We start from the raw sequence: 17931 nt of genomic DNA on the forward strand, positions 1-17931 counted from the left end.
CAGTCGGTAACTATGACCCTCAACTTTGGATGCGCACAAGTAGGCACTTACTCTTGTATAAAATTGAACAAGTAGCCACACATGTCATGCATGACATGATACACGTAGGACGCCACGCAGGACACAAAATTTTCATGTAGGGTGCCTGTAGGATGAATGTGTCAATTGTTCAATCTTATACAAGTTTAAGTGCCTACTTGTGCACATATAGTTGCCAACTGACGTCAAGTTAAAGATCATGTTTATGTATCATGTCTATTTGGAAGTATGCAACTTTTCTTATGTATACGTTGATAAATTTTCTTATTTTTTTTTGTCCGTATATTTACTTTTTTATATTTTGAATCCGCTTAAAAAAAAATTGCCCTCCCATTAAAATGAATGGATTCTATCAATAGTCACATCCCCTTGTGGTAGAAAAAGATTGTTCCTTTGTTGTTGTTTTTCTTGGAAAACTTAGTAGTGACCGATACTTTTCTTTCAAAAGATTTAGTTGTAACTTGTAAGGTCCTTTCATATATACTGAAAAAATATTTAACTTTATAATAAGTTTTTAACCTTTTAATGGTTCTTTGTTCTCTTTAAAATATGTAATGGATGAGCATATTACTAACTGATAGTTGAAATGTTAAAAGTCGTAAAAAAGTTACAATTTCATTTTTCTACTTAAACTATTATCATCTATTAAACAGGCCTTGTTAAGTAGATATTGATTATTAAACGAGAAAAAATGAACAATTTATAGTTTATAAGCTTAACCAGCTTTAAGGTGCACTTTTACATGTAAATGATAATGGCTCATATAAAAAAAGATACAAATGAAGTGTACTGACATTCCGGTTTAAGATAACTAATTTCACATCAGTAAAATATATGAGAGATGTTGAGTATATAAGTAAACAAATCTTATTCATTAATGACGTGTTTTAAGTAAGCATGTCTTACCCACTAATGACGCATTTTAAAGACGTACATTCCTAGATTTAAAGCAGACAATATCACTAACAGGATGGATTGCTACATTATGGTGTAAAACTTGTTTAAAAATATCAATTTTTATATGTTTTGATTATTAATTCCAACTCTAATTTGTTATAGTCAAGAAGTTATTTTTGGTTAAAAACCTTTTAACTTTTTTTAGAGTGCAACTAACTTTGGGACATGACACATCATTATTTTTTTTAAATTGAAATCCAGTTATAGAATAAGTTTAAAATATGTTGTATATATACACTTAATTAATAATGTTTAGATGTGTTTGTTATCTATCTTAAGAATTAGTGGCAAACATTAGTGCATCGGAGTTTTCGATGAGCAACACTAATATTTATTATTGTGTGATCTATCGGTTATATATATTCGAATCGTGAAAATAATTATTAATATGTATACGATAAAATAAATTGTCTACTATACTTTACATTATATTCCTTGACGTTTCTTCCCCAAATTCTACATAAGCACAATAGTTTATGTACCAGATCTACCTTTTATGTATTCAATTCTATCTTAAAACATATCAATATCATAATTTTAACTACTAACTCGATGGTTATCAAAATAAATTAGTGACTTGATATAAAATTCCTACCACATATAAAATTTGAGTTCCATTGAACTGAATCACTTCATTGAAAAAGATCATACGTGAAAGTGGATTTATGATTTAAAATTTATAAATACAAATTAACTCTCTACGTCCAGCCCTAACTATACTTTGAATCTAACTCTAAAATCTCTATCACAAACGATCATTTTCTTTAGAGTTCAACTTCTATACGCAGATAGTGAAATATTAATTTGGTAGTGTCCACTTACCTATAAAATGTTAGAGATATGAGTAAACCCCTAAATTTAATTTCACATCTGAATTTTTTGAACATATTTTTATTAACATTTGCTTGTTATTGAACCTATGATATCGTAGTAGGAAACTCTTTTGTAATATAAGTGGTTCCTCCTTTGTTTGTCGTTGGAAAGCTGAAAGCAAATAAATTCGAAACTCTTTTTGCTAGATATATAAAGTCTAATAATTTTAGTAAATACAGCAATAATTTTGTACAGAAAAAGAAATAATTATGTAAACACACACTAATAAGTGTTTTGATCTTTTCTACAGGATTAAATTATTTTTTTATTTGATAATTAAATTAGAGAATTTTATTGTTCAAATGATCATTTGTTTAATTAAATATTATTTTATTAGGACAAAAAATATGATTTAGTTTATTCATTTTTTTATTTTTAAAAAAATAAATAAATTATGTTTCTTGATTTATTAAATTAGAATCCAATTTGGAATTGGATTAGCAAATAAGTCCACAAAGGAGGTTTTGGCAGCATTACCTATTTGGAATGGAATTTCATTTATCCAAAATTGGACATAATGTGGAAAGTCCATAAATTATTGCTTTTAATCAGCCATCATAATCCATCAACAATAGAATTTGATTTATCATGAAAATTTTAACTATCTAAGTAAATCACCATCTTAATCATATAGAAAACATTTATCATAATTAATATTATATAAATGGCATTAAAAATAACGACTATAAACAACATTTCTTCTGACGAAAAAAAGTATTGCTGAATCAAACTTTTAAATCATTATCACGTAAAATTGCAAGAGTTTAACTTTTATACGCTAACAAGATTAAAGTGTATATTTTTCCTAAGAGAAGCATCAGTACAAAAATCATACTACGTTATCTTTTAAATGAAATCACCAATATAGTCTATCAGTTATTTCTTAAATTTGAAGGAAAAAAAAAAGATGATATGAAATAAAAGATAGACGTAGTCAGTTTTTCAACGTAAATACATATTTTCATATAAAATTATTGGCGATATTAGTAAGTTAATTAACCTTTTTTCCCGCAATTTGTCATAACATTCACTGCAATAAAAATGATCATTAGTGGCATTTAATTTTTAATTGCCGCTAAATATGTAAATTTATCATCAATTGTCACTCATTGTATATGTACCTAAAGCTTTTAGCGACATTGATTCTAATGACACTTAATTAATGCCGATAAAAACTTTAGCACTACTTATTAGTGGCAATATTAAATGACGCTAAAAATTATTTTTATAGTAGTGATTCATAATAGTTTCCACTTTATTTAGTAGAAAGGATTTAAGAAACCTCTAAGTACTATTTTAATTTATCTCGACATAACTAATTTCAATATTATTATTATTTTACGATCTTACTAAAATAACTAATTCTGACCTTAAAGTTTTAAGTTATAATTAAATAATTAGTAACCAAATATGAAATATATAAAACAATACTATAGTTTTATTTATGACAACTTATGTTCATACACCATACCAATTGTTCCCTTGTTATTATTAGGGCTAATTTGTGACTTTATAAAAAAAAAGGAATTAGGTGCCCATCAATTAATTATGTTCCTCTTTTTCTATACAAGTATCCATTGTTTATGGAATTAGAGAGAATATAGAGTTTATGATCCAAAATAAACCCTAACATGATATTGTTTAGAAGGAATAAAAGTATATTATCATGATAATGGATTTAAAAAAAAATGGATAGTTTCTATTCTTGTTGTTAATTTTCTTGTCTCAAGAATCAAAGGAGGGAATTTTAATTTATAAGGAAACAAAGAAGATAAGTAGCCGCCGCTGAAATAAAAGAGATCTCTTTATTTTTAAATCGATAAAAATAGGTGAAACCTTTTTTAAAAATTTAGACAAATACAAATGAATACTTAAAAGTACTTTTTTTATATGTATTTATAAAACGCTTTTTCAATATTAATTAATTTTGAGAATTTGGTTAAACATCAACAATAATATAAATCCATAAATTATTCTTTTAAAAGCAATATTAGTTAAGAATTAAGAGTAACAAAGAAAGAATATTTCCTTTTTTTTTCTTCTTAATGTGCTTGCCTTAGGAAAATGATCATTAAGACTACCAACTAATAAATCTTCGATCTTGATAGCTGCTTGTCTAAAGTCATGTTCTCGAATTAAAAAATTATAAGTATTTATGTATAATTACAGTTTTTAATTTTTTTTTTGATATATATCTGTCTCTTGAAATTCACCGCACCTTGAAAATATTTTACCAAACATGGTATAATGAAAAAAAATATACTCATTTTTATAGTATGCAATAGTCCCACAAAGTTCACAAGAAAAATAATACTTACGTACTAATCTTTATTTTATAATTTATATATTATTATAACAAAAATAATTTTTAGCGATAATAAATATACACATTAATGAAGAGAGTTAAAACCTTTACCAACATTAATTGATATAATTGTTATCAAATCCAATATTGTTATAGGCTTTAGAGACATTTATAAAGAATGTTAATAATTAACGCTAAAAATATATATTTAAAAATAATTAAATTATTATCATTAATTATTCTAAAGCCACTTCTTGATTAGTGTGTATATACATTATATTATACACCAACAATGTTAAGATCCCTTGATTGTATTAGAAATTGTTTTAAGGACAAAGCAAAGGTAAATATTCTAGCATTCTAGGTAGCATCTACCTACTAATAGAGCTAATTAAAAAGAAATAGTACAAACAATATTATAGTTTTATCATAAAATAAAAGAAATAGTGAAAATTATATTGAAACCCTAAAAAGTAAAATTCTTGCAAATCAAATATTTCGATTTTAAGGTCATATACAAATGTTATATATAATTTATACAATACGTTAAAGAATACAAGTTTTAAACGTATATTATTTTTATTAATTTTCGTGTCCAATCAAACTACGTCTCTAAAAAAATTATTAAATAATTTACAATAAGTCAAAAAACCAAAAAAAAAAAAAATTGATGGAAGGAACGAAGGGTCCACAATATAATTATACAAATCGTTTTCTTATTGGCAAAATCCATTTGGCTCCTTTCATTTATTTCATGTCAAAAAACATAGAAAAGATGTCTACATTATTTTATGGAGGTAGTCATCACAAATATGTATGAACTAACATTTCTTTCGTGTGTTTCATATTTTAATTATCATTAAAAAATATTACTTGATTACTCATCTATATATTAATTTATTTAAAACATCATCATTCATGTATTAGAATATATGTAGTCAAATAGATTATGATACTTGATTAGATTGAAAACGAAAATAACTGAGTCTAGTTAGTTTTCAGATGTTTTTTAATATATAAATTATAATAATCTAGGTAGAAAAAGAGATCTATAGTTAACTAAGATATGTAAAACACATGAAAAAAATAATAATTAAATATGTTTATCATCATTAACTCATTTACTCTACTTTTATACTCCATCGTGTTCATTTTACTTGCCTTTTATTAATCTTTGATGTTATTTTCAACATTAATAATTAAATTTATTTAGTACATGCAAATGATTGGCCCATTAGCTCAGTTGGTTAGAGCGTCGTGCTAATAACGTAAAGGTCGCAGATTCGAGACCTGCATGGGCCATTATTTTTTAATGATGGCCTTTTCTATTATACGAGAGGATCGGGAAGGATATGCCTCATTATTTTTGATGATAAATTTTTTTAGTACGATAGAATCGGAAAGATACGGGTCATTATTTTTAACATTATATTTTCTAGGGAAATTGTATATAATAGCAAACTAATAACCTAAATTAAATGGAATACCTAGGGTTTGATTTAATTGTGCTCCATAGCAAACATTAGCTAAAATTTGTAAGCGTCTCTCTCCCAAAAATCTCGCTCACCCTCTTCATTCTCGCTCGTCTCTCTCTCTTTATACACAGAAGTGTATAATTCTGTTTCTGTTTTGTATAAAGCGAGAGAAAATTGTATATACACATGCAAAAATGTATATCTTCGTGTTATACACTTAATTATACAATTTACAAACATTTTACTTCAAATATTGCAGAGAAAAAGGCCAACGAATTATACAATTGCGAATCATACAATTGCAGTGAAATACAATTTTCTCTAGCTTTATACAACAGAAGTGTATATATTGTGTTTTTGTTTTTGTATAAAGCGAGAAAAACATATATCTTCTTGCTATACACTTATAATTATGCAATATACATACATTTTAATTCGATTCAACTGTGTGCAAAATAAATTATACAATTACAGCGAGATAGGCCAGCGAATTATACAATTTAAGCCAGCGAATGATCGGAAAAGACATGTCTCTAATGTACCAGTTATCGTGCCCAGAACTTTTGATGTATTTCTTGATGTTTATTTAATTAGGCCCAAAACAAAGTCTTGCACTAAAACTGAAGCGTTTATTCTACTGGGCTCCCAGCCCAATGAAGTACACAACCTTTAGTTACTTGTTTTGGTGATATCTTTACTTAAAATTGGATACGATTTTATCAAAGATTGATTTTAAATACTTTTTTATTAATATTATCGATTTAACAAGATCAAATTTCAGATACTCTTTACTGAACTTGTAATCTTAGCGAAGCTTCAAATATACTTTGTCAAGACCAACTTCAAATATTGTATATCAAATTTTAAGCATTGTTGCCAAAAAAAAAATAATACGTAAAATGTATATCAGATGTATAATGTTGCATATCGAACTTTTGAACACTACAATTGAAAAAATGAGAATTAAATTATGCAACTAAAAACATTGAAAATTGACTATATAAATACAATATAATGTCATGAGTTGTGCTTTATCCCTTTTTATTATGCCCTTTTCCCTTTTATGCTACAAAAAAAAATGTCTATATACCACACCCCAAACTAACTATTAAAAAACATAAACTCATGACCAAACTTTTATCAAATAATTCTTTATTATGGATATTTCAAAAAAGTCATTTTAGTTTATCATTTGACATATATATATAATTAAAAAAAGCCAACTATTATTAGTGGTTGATAAGTTTGTGGTTGAAAAACATGTTGGATTTTATCTCATTAGTTGTCAATAATGTTAGATGCTGTTCCAATTTAATAATTAGACAATGTAAAAATAGTTATAAAGGCAGACATAAAATCAAAAAATAGTATTTGTGACCATATATTGTCTATAAAAATAACAAGAAAAATCTAACCCCATGTTGTCATATTAATTGATTGACAATTTTTTTTTTTAATTTCTAAATACATTGATTCTTCCAAAGATAAAGGGACAAACAACACTTTCTTTTATCCAGATAAGGTAGGATTTGATTTCTCTGTGCTCTTTTTTTCTTATCAAGAATTTATATTGAATTGGTTGAATCATCTTATCTAATAAATAGTTTAAATTATTATAGATTAGATCAGTAAATTATTACGCTTTCTTTACAGAATGGATGATTTAAAGTCGAGCTATTGAATGTTATCTCTCGATCACTTTTTTTTTTTAATTATTAAAATGATGATTAGGGATCTTGACGTACGATCTGTGTTGTTTTTTTTAAATCAACTTTCGTTAGAAAACATTTTGTTTAAAGTTGAAATATATTATATTCATATACGGTGTACCTTATTGGCTTGTATGACTCATTTGTTTGATTTAGCGTTTGAATTGAATAATATGAATCATTTTATTTAAAATTTTAAGTTATTAGATAAATTTAGTAAGTTTTATTTAATTGTATAAGTATGACCACAATAGCTTTATTTTAAACATTCTATTTATTTTAAAATTTTATTTATTACATGTAAATTGTTAATTTAGAACATTTTATTTTTTAAAAAATATCAAATCATAAGGGATAATACATAAACAAACACTCAGACTTGTGCTCAGATGACTTGGTAGTCAAATGAGATCTTCGACATTTATTATGAATTTCCTGGTACCTCAACTCGTCTTCACTATGTAAGTTAAACACTTCAACTTAGAAAATAATCATCTCAATGAAACCTTCAAAATTTATGAGTCACGTCAATGTCAACGGGTATCCACACACATTAGGCACAAGTTGAAATGTTTGGTTGTCATTTATCAGTTGTGAGTTGAGACTAAAGGTGTTATAAATAGGCACTCTCAAAACTGAAATGCTTAACAGTAAAAAAGAAAAAAGAAAATTTAGTTAGTAACGTTTACGCACTTGCGATTCATGTCGTGCTTTTGATCCAAAGTTGCAATACTATTTTCCATTCTACTTGTCTGTCGATTGATATCAAATTTATTACATATTTATATATTATACGTATTTATAAATTTCAAATTTTAATTACGACCGTGTTTTTTAAGCTAATAATTTTAAACTAATAAATAATGAGACAGCTATTTTCCAACAAAATAAATGTAAGTGGATATTGTAATGCCACGTGTGTAAAGTAAGTTGATAGTCTTTTCAAATAATAAAATCTTATAATACATTTTCATATCTAACTTTTCATTGTTATAAAGTTGCGCTCGTGCATGTTATCCCCCAACCTCCTGAAGTTATTTTGGAGTTCGAAATTTAAATAATAGGATTTCTTAAATAAAATAATAAAAAATAAATAAATTACATTCGAATTATTTATATCATAATTTTTATGTGTTATAAATGATTTAGCTATGGATAAATAGTGGAATTTTACATAATAGGTTTACCCCTTCCGAATAATTGTTGTTTTACGAATTTTATATTCGAATTTCATCGTCAATTTATATTAAGATATTCCTTGACAGATATAATGACATGTGTGTATTAAAATCATGTCCTATAAGTGTTTTTAATAGGAGCTTTAATTGACGATATATACATGAAAAGAGTTGAGCAGATTAGAACCCTAATAAAGTAATATCATATTGTGAGTTTCGTATCTAAATGAAAATTCAGATATTATATCGATAAGAATCCTGTTTAAATAAATTGTTAAGCTCATTATGACTCAAATGTCTTGGGCAATATTGGTAAGTTAGTGACCTATCTTTATTAACAAGTATAATCCATATTAACCTTCTAAACTCGTTTATTTAACATCTCTATTGCAATCTGAGTCCTTTTTAAGAATATTGCAAAACAAAACAAATATCAAAATGTATTAGATTTTAGGACTAACAAAATATGATCATTTTAATTAATTTATTTTTTTGCATTGTTATAGTATTGGGCCTAGTGGTTAAATTGAGAAAAATGGCTACATATGTAACTTTTCCCTTTAAGATATACATGTCCAGTTTGGTCTCATCATTGGGCCCTTGGTGGGCTTCAAAACAACCAACTACAGATGATAAATTAGGTCAATCAATCAATCAAGGACAGTTTTTGGACAAGAAGTGTGATCGAATTCGCGATATAAATGTTATTTTAGTTATATAAATAAAAGAAATTAGATACTCAAGTACATTAATAGTACTTTGCATCTATGTTGATTGAGAGGTTTACCTTTTATGATCGTGGAGTTCAGGCTAATTTGCATATACTTTTAATATAGGGTATTTGTTTACCTCTTGCTAGCACATGTACAGTTGAGAAGTATTAATCACCTTGTGCTGTTTTTTTTCTCTCTGATGGATTTTGAATTAGAGACCTCGTGTTTTTCAACACTCGTTGACTATATTAGGTCACACCATTGAATGTTGTTGACTTAGAGTTTAAAATTCACCTAGTCTGAATGAATACAAGAGCGCCTCGGAAGGTAGAGAAAAAAAAAGATGATAGAGAAAGACCTAGGAGGCTTGTCGCTACCACAATCATAAGCCCCTTTAGAGATAGGGGCGAGCCAGGAGCTTACTTTGAGTATATATGACTCTGGTGGCAACACGTGACAGGCGAATGAATGATTCTCCAGGTTTATACGACGGCCGATGAAATTCAAGATCTTAAGTACAGTATTATTAAAATCTTATGGTATGTGATTCCTCCTTCTTTGCCTTTGGTCCATAGAACATGATCTATAACATTTAAAACATGGATAAGTAGTCCCACAAACACCATAACTCATGGACCAATCTTGATTCCTCCATTGTGTGGAATTGTTATTAGTGAAAAGTCCATATGATCTAAAAATACTAAGGGAACAGATGGGGACTTGTAGAAGAACAATAACCATGAAATTTAACTTTATATATAAGTGGTGTAAACTAAAAGAAAGCTACAAAACATGTCTTCTTTTTTGTATTTTGATTCATTAGAATCTAAGTAACATACAAAAGGGTAGGGGGCAAAAGTGGGGCCTTCTCGACACATGTCGAATTGTCATTGGTTTGTGGAAACATGGTTAGGACCAATTGGGCCAAAGAGGTAGTGCCCACACAAGTTGAATCATAGCCTATTGGACTTTCCTCTTTGTGGGCTTTCAATGACACTTAGATATGAAACAACTCTATCACTTAATTGATACTTTTGATCATCCTTACCCATGAAATAGATAGCATCCTCATTCCTTATTATCCACATGCATCATGGATTCTTATAGATAATAATAACAATAAAAAAAGTGATATGTTATCGATAAGAAACGATCAGGATCTATCAGAAATAGCCTATATGCCTCGCATATATATAGGGATAAAATCTGTATACATTCTATTCTACGAACTTCATTTGTAAAATTATACTGTGATGTATTATCGATAAGAACCGATCTGGATCTACCAAAAATGGTTTATCTGCCTCACAAAAATAGATAGGAATAAGACTTGCATACATTCGATTCTTCATACTTCATTTGTGAAATTATACTGAACATGTTATTGTTGTCGTTGTTGTTTGGTATCAATTAGGATGCATAAGGTAAACTTATATTAATCCAATACCATTGCATAAATCAAGAACAAGGGAAAAAAGGAGATAAGATGATTCATGCTTAATATCATGAAACCAAATAAATAAGAAGTCCAAGCCACATCTACCAACTATATATTTGTCTTAACAAATTTTATTACATCCAAAAGCTTAAAATATGTATATTCTTTCAAATAAGTTATTTTTAGATTTTATTTTTTCTAAGAGGGTTTTATTTATGTGAACTCATATTAAATCTTTTTCCAATTAATTTAAAAAAACGAAAATTTGATAAATATAGGAGGATAATAACAAAACCATTTAGCTAATAATTTCATAACTAATTTCATATTTTATGGTCGCGACATTAATTAACATATCAAAGAAAATAATCATAGCTAAATAAAAAAAATCATGTTAATTCCATTTAGCTATAGATTATCTACGGATTATAAGAAAATTCAATTAGTTAGAAATTTTTTTAGCGATAAATTAGCTAAAAGTTACACATGATAAATTTACATAACTCATTTCATATTTTCTGATCACGATGTTAATTAACATATCAAAGAAAATAACAAAAAGATTTGGATGTGGATAGTGACACTGCAAAGTCACTTGTTGAAAGCTCCATGCAATTAGTTAGATAAAGATGAAAATGCCAGGAAATTTTTGGAAGTGAATCTTCAAAAAATAATTTCTATATATTAACATATATTATAAATTAAATTTATTTGGTTTTGTGGCTTTTTTATACATGCTAAAAGTTGACAACACAATGAGCTGGAAGAAATATGTCATGATCTCATCTAAAAATAACTAAGTAGATGTTATTATCTCTAGTCCCAAATATTAATGGTCTTTGTCAAATTAAATTTGCAGTAAATATAATAGATGTTTTGGGGAAAAAAACATAGATTAACTTTTTTTTTAATTAAAAAATCCATTATTTCTTCCAATTAGTGATAAATTAATTAGGGATAATGTACAAGTACTCCTCAACCTATGCTCGAAATTTCAGAGACACACTTATACTACACTAAGGTCTTATTACCCCTCTGAACTTATTTTATTAATAATTTCTACTCCTTTTTGGCCTACGTGACACTATCTTATGGTCCTAACGCTGATTGACTTTTTTTTCAAGCTAGTTCCACATAGGGCGAAAAGGGATAGAAAATTACTTATAAAATAACTTCACGGGAGTAATAAGACCTTAATATAGTATAAGTGTGTCGCTGAAATTTCGGACGTGTACTTTAATTAAATAATATATTTATATTGAAATAAAGAATAATAATTTATACAAACATTCTTACGAATTACAACAATCAAAGTAGATTATAGACATTTGTCTACACGTTTGGTAAATATGAAAATTGTTTATAAAACAAAATCAAGTAAAAATCATGTATAAATTGGTCGCCTTTAACTTATGATTTTAAATACATATTTTGAGTTATCACCATAGAATGCTACTATTGGTAGTATAACTTTAAAGGAGAAATAAAAAATAATTTCGATGAATAATCGTCTTAAAGAAAAGAGTAAAAATTTAAAAGACAAAAATGCAGATTGTAAATTTGTTTTTTTTTCCCCCACATATTCATGTTGGTATTAATATTTTTATATGAGATGAATGGTGACTTTATTGAATTTTAAATAAAAACTTATTTGCCCAATGCAAATCATATATGATATATATATATATATATATGGACCATCACATCTTAAATAGACTTTAATAATAAGACGTACGTGTGTTGAGTGGTGAAGATAAAATGGATGCTTTAATCCAACATATAATAATGTGGCCAACACTAAATTAAAGTATGAGACCTCCATCCTCTATAAATGCCCTAAAATTAAGATATTTTTTTTGAGTAATTTGATAAAAAGACAAAAAACGATTCATTAAATCTGATGTAAATTCAAAATTTTAAGTTATCAATTTGAATATAATAAAACATTGTAGTTTTTGTATTACTTTTTATTAATGAAGGATCACTTTAGTGTCTGTGTATATAATGAATTTTGCTTGTCTTAAAGCGTACAAATTAATTAATTGTTGTACCAAAAGAATGTGACAAACAATTAACTAATTGATCGTTAATTTTATATGACGGATTATAAAACGTTTCTTGTTAGACATAGGCTATTCAATGATAATTTTCATAGTTTTATTTATTTATTTATTTATTGTGTGTGTGTGTCTCGTACATGACATTTTATGGTATTTATGTGCACCTACTTTATGAGCAAATTCTAGTTTTTCAAATATTTATTTCTATCTACTAAAAATTATTTTTAAAAATAATCAAAAAGGAATTTTATTTATTTATTTTTTCTAAAAAAAAGTTATTTTGAAAAGTGGTGAATCTTGAATGATTTTTACTTTTTTTTTTGGTGGGTCAAATTAGAGAACCCCACAATAATTAAGATAGTTAATCACCCAAAAATGCATGCAACCCCACAATAATTAAGAAAGTTAATCACCCAAAAATGCATGCTCAATTAGGACTTTATCTTCTGACAAACAAATGACAATCAATAATTGAAGTTAATTAATTACATATATCCACTAATTTGACAACTTTTTACCAAATAATCCTTCAATAGAGACTTTCTATTATGGTGCATATTATATAACACCATATTCCATAAAATTTTACAAATTATAAATATAAATAAAATAATATATACGTAATTTAATCCTTATCTATTATATATTAAAAAAAAATATTTCTGATAAACTCTCGATAATCGAGTTAAATTTTATGAGGACACAATATGAACCTATCATATGGTTCTTTTCAGCTTTCATAAACTCCTTTTTCTTCTCTATCAAATATTGGAGGACACTATATATAAAGTTGTCAGAAATAGTATGTCTCATGCTAGTAGTAATATTATTCTTGAGTTTTTTTTTTAAAAAAAAATAATTATCATAAAAAATAAATCCTAAGTATCTCTAAAAGAAATATGTCTTTTTATCTTTTTTATTTCTCATAACAACAATGGTGTTGGGGATTAATTTGTACACACTTCTAAAGTATATTGTATATATAAAGTTAGAATTGTTTTTCATGAATTTATTTCTTTTATATTTGTCATAAAAAAATGTAGTAAATAGAAGAATCGGTACTTAAGCATATTTTTTTTTGTCTTTGTTGAGAAAAAAAAATTGCATTTGATTCTTCTTTAATTCCCTTTTCCTTTTCTTGTGACATGAATGTTGAAACATGAATTATAGGAATTTATCTTTTTTTCATCTTTATTATTTTATTTTATTTTTGGTGGGGGTCTAGGGAAGAAAAAAAAAATCATGGTACACACCCTTTATTAGCACTTGTTGAAAGCAAATATCCCACTAAAAAAAGAATTATCAGAATCCAAGAATGAACATTTCCATGCCCCCCATGATGCTTACAAAAATTTATGGATTTCAAAGGATTATTAGAAGGTTTTATATTTTTTTTTGGTAATTCTAATACTCGTTTTGAAGTTTGATTAAAAAAAAAGAAAAAAAATTATGCCTTTATCGAGTTAAGTCATATACATTGACGATATAAATATATCTATATATAATTAATTTATTTTCAGCAAATTAATTATCATAGGTGGATTCCTACAAATAAAAAATTATAAGTAATGTTACGAGAAAATGTACAAATACCCTCCAATCTATATCCGAAATTTCAGAGACATATTTATACTATACTAAGGTCCTATTAATCCCTTGAACTTATTTCATAAATAATTTTCTATCCTTTTTCGACCTACGTGGTACTAGCTTGAAAAAAATATCAACACACTTTGGACCATAAGATATTGCCACGTAAACTAAAAAAAAAATTATTTATAAAATAGATTTAGAGGATAATAATATTTTAATATAATATAAATGTGTATCTGAAATTTTAAACATGCGTTAAGGGTAGTTGTACATTTCCAAGTTACTATGATAATATACAAAAATTTAAATGCCTATGTGTACAACTTGAATCATACCTCCATAGCTCAATGTATTACTCTATTAAAAAGGAGTTTGAAAATACTCATATTATATATATCTTCAGCATAAGAATTTTTTACATCATCTATCATTTTTAATTGTTATATATTATCAAATAATATTTTTTTATGTTCAAGGTTACTAGTCACAATATATAAGGAGACTTATGTATAATTATTATTTTAATAATTTAATAGTATAAAAAAAATTGTTTATGCTAAGTATGTATATTAGTTAAACTCTATAAAAACTCATCTTACCAATAATTTCAAAAGCAAACACCTCCCTCATGTCCCTTTCTATAATAACCCTAAAACACCTCATGTTTTCTCTTCACAACCACACAAATTGATCTCTCATTTCAACATCCTTCATATTAACTTTTTTCTACTTTAAATACATTTAACTCTCAAAATCTTTCATATCTTCATCTTCATTTTCTTTTGATATACACTCATATCATGTCCATTACTAGTGAAAAAATGTCCAAAAAAATTATCCAATGTAGGAATAATTCAGGAGAAATTGATGTTTTTGAGGCTACAAATTATTTCTCTACAACACATGAAGATTATTACAACAACAACAATCAAATTTTTCATCACAACAAACAAAATTTGAGAGGTGGAAGAATGAGTTTTGATATGCCTATGATGAGAAATTCTTCATCATCACTTGTTGTTCCATCACAAACAGCAACTAATTATAATCAACATATTATGGATCATCAAAAACCAATTATGATGAAACAAAAAGATCAAAAGAAGTATAAACAACCAAGTTCACCAGGAGGTAGACTTGCTAGTTTCTTGAATTCACTTTTCAATCAAACATCATCAAAGAAAAAGAAATCATTGAAAGATATTCAAGAAGATGATCAAAGTCCAAGTGGAAGAAGGAAAAGAAGAAGTAGTATTAGTCACTTTAGCTTTAGAAGCTCAAGTAATATTACTACCACAACTATTAATACTACTACTACTAATAGTACAAGTAGTGATTCAAAATCATCATCAAATAGTGGATTTAGAACTCCACCTCCTTATGCACCTACTCCAACAAAATCCTATAAAGATTTCAAAAGCTTAGCATATGCTGATCATCATAACAAGAAAAGCAATACCTCTAGTGATTATTCTTGGTTGGATGAGAAGTTGATTAAGAATAATGGAGTTTATAATAAGATCAATAATACAAACAATGGATTGTTATTAGAGAAAAACAAAACATATAACAAAGTTGTTGATGATCATGATATTGATGATGGAGATAGTGAATCAAGTTCTGATTTGTTTGATTTGCCAAATATTGACTTGGATTACTATTCATCAAGTGGTTTACCAGTTTATGAGACTACACATATGGATAACATCAAAAGGGGTGCACCAATTCCAAGTGGCGTAATCTGAAAGGGGAGTCTTGATGCAACAGCAACAAAATTAGGTCATAAGATCAAAATGCGTACAATAGTTTGAATGTGACAATTCGATCCAGACCATCTAAATTCAAATCATTGTGCATAGCAGAAGTTTAGTGCATCAGATTCGTTTTTGCTTTACAAAATACTCATATTGAGTATTATGTTTTTTTGTTTTTTTTTGTGGTTGATGTTTAGAGCCATGAAAAAGAAAGTCTTGATTTACTTGTCAGGATATGGCTATAGATTTGCCTTTTTTTTTTTTTTTTTTTTTAATTTGTGATTCTTTAGAAGTTTTTATAAAGCTTTTTACAGTGTGTACAGTTTGAAATGTCTTCTTTGCCTTGACTTTTAGTGCTATATGGGAGTGTAAGCACATCATGTGTCCACCACTATAACAACTTTGATATAATTATGCATTATTATTATTATTATTATTATATAGATTTTTAACAATATCTCATGATGAAAAAACCAACCATAGTCATTATAAGATATATCCCTATTAATTATATCTTTTGACTTTAGTGATAAGCATTAACAGATAAGATTAATTCAAATTATGGAAACTTGATATAGTTAGTTGTTTATAATCATTAAGTTACCAACCATATCATTGTTGATGTGTCAACCACAACAATTACATATTCACAAATATCGTAAGTGTAATTTCACAAGTAAAATCTAAAAAAGATGATATGTAGACAAATTTTACTTTTACAGTATAAAGATAAAAGAAAAGTTATTTGTGACATATTCTGTCTCGATTTAAGTAAAGCAACATTATTGGTGGGTAATTTCATGATATTCTATTAATTAGATGTTCATTTAAGTATACTTAGAGTTTTGCATTTGAAAATTTGAAAATATCCCCCACCCCTCCCTTTTTTTAAGTGGCGAAATTAGATTTTTATCGAGGGAACTTTAAAAAATTATGAAATATTTTTCATATTTATAATATATAATATTTCTTGATGAAGGGAATTTAATTAAACCTCTTTTAATAAATTTGATTAGTTGATTTTCTAACCATGGACACTGAGATACATGTGCACTTGGCTATTTTTTATTTTCTTAAAAAAGAAAAAAAAAAGATAAATGGAATGTGTACGGACAAAAGAATGTACCTAGAGCTCTATATATAATATATATATATAATATAAAATAGTAATAAATAAGATCACTTCAAGGGTTATAATTAATTAATTAGACCTTTGTTATAATTAATGGCACACCACTTTGTCTAATCAAAGACACAAAGCACTATAAAATCATGCAAATCTATTCCATAATCCAAGTTAAAGGAACTGCATATTATTAATAAAGACAAAGAATCTAGGCCCAACCTTGATTTATTTATGCATAAAATAAAAATGATCAAGAATTAAAGCATGATATACATATATTTTTATAACATAAATCAAAGAACAGAGACAATTAAACAAAATATCAAAGGGAAAGGCAATTTATGTTTTTGTGATTATTCAAAAGGTCAAAAGGGGTCCAAAAAACTAATGACTAATTAAAGAAGAATGGACAAATTTAAAGGTAAAGGACTAGGTTTTGATAATTATTAGCAATAATCATCTTGAACAAATTTTATAATATACAACTCACAAATGTGTTATGGTAAGTAGGAGCGGCAAAATCAGTTCATAAAATCATAATTCGCTCAATTTATTTAGATTTGAATGGATTAATAATTTAATCTTTAACCTATTTAATTCCAAACTCGTTAACTTTTGGACAGACTAAAATTCACTTATTATCATCTCAATTAGTCCAATTTAATAAAAGCTATAATTAGATTCTAATTAAATAAAAATATAAAGAAAATG

At 26.6% G+C, this 17931-nt stretch overlaps 1 protein-coding gene and 1 non-coding gene across 2 annotated transcripts; both read left to right on the forward strand.

Moving 5' to 3' along the window:
* Positions 1-5402: 5402 nt before the first annotated feature.
* TRNAI-AAU (transfer RNA isoleucine (anticodon AAU)) lies at positions 5403-5476 on the forward strand. Its single transcript has one exon. It is a non-coding gene; the product is annotated as a tRNA-Ile (tRNA).
* Positions 5477-14957: 9481 nt separating this feature from the next.
* Positions 14958-16527, forward strand: LOC101262309 (protein BIG GRAIN 1-like E). The gene has a single exon (XM_004238982.5). The coding sequence runs from the start codon at positions 15141-15143 to the stop codon at positions 16083-16085; it is 945 nt and encodes a 314-aa protein (XP_004239030.1). The 5' UTR covers positions 14958-15140; the 3' UTR covers positions 16086-16527.
* The last annotated feature ends 1404 nt before the right edge of the window (positions 16528-17931 follow it).

This window comes from Solanum lycopersicum, chromosome 5 (assembly GCF_036512215.1).
Source record: "Solanum lycopersicum chromosome 5, SLM_r2.1".
Taxonomy (NCBI): Eukaryota; Viridiplantae; Streptophyta; class Magnoliopsida; order Solanales; family Solanaceae; genus Solanum; species Solanum lycopersicum.

Bases quoted from the DNA above. Each gene is read 5' to 3' on its own strand.
- LOC101262309 (XM_004238982.5), top strand. From the start codon at position 15,141: ATGTCCATTACTAGTGAAAAAATGTCCAAAAAAATTATCCAATGTAGG.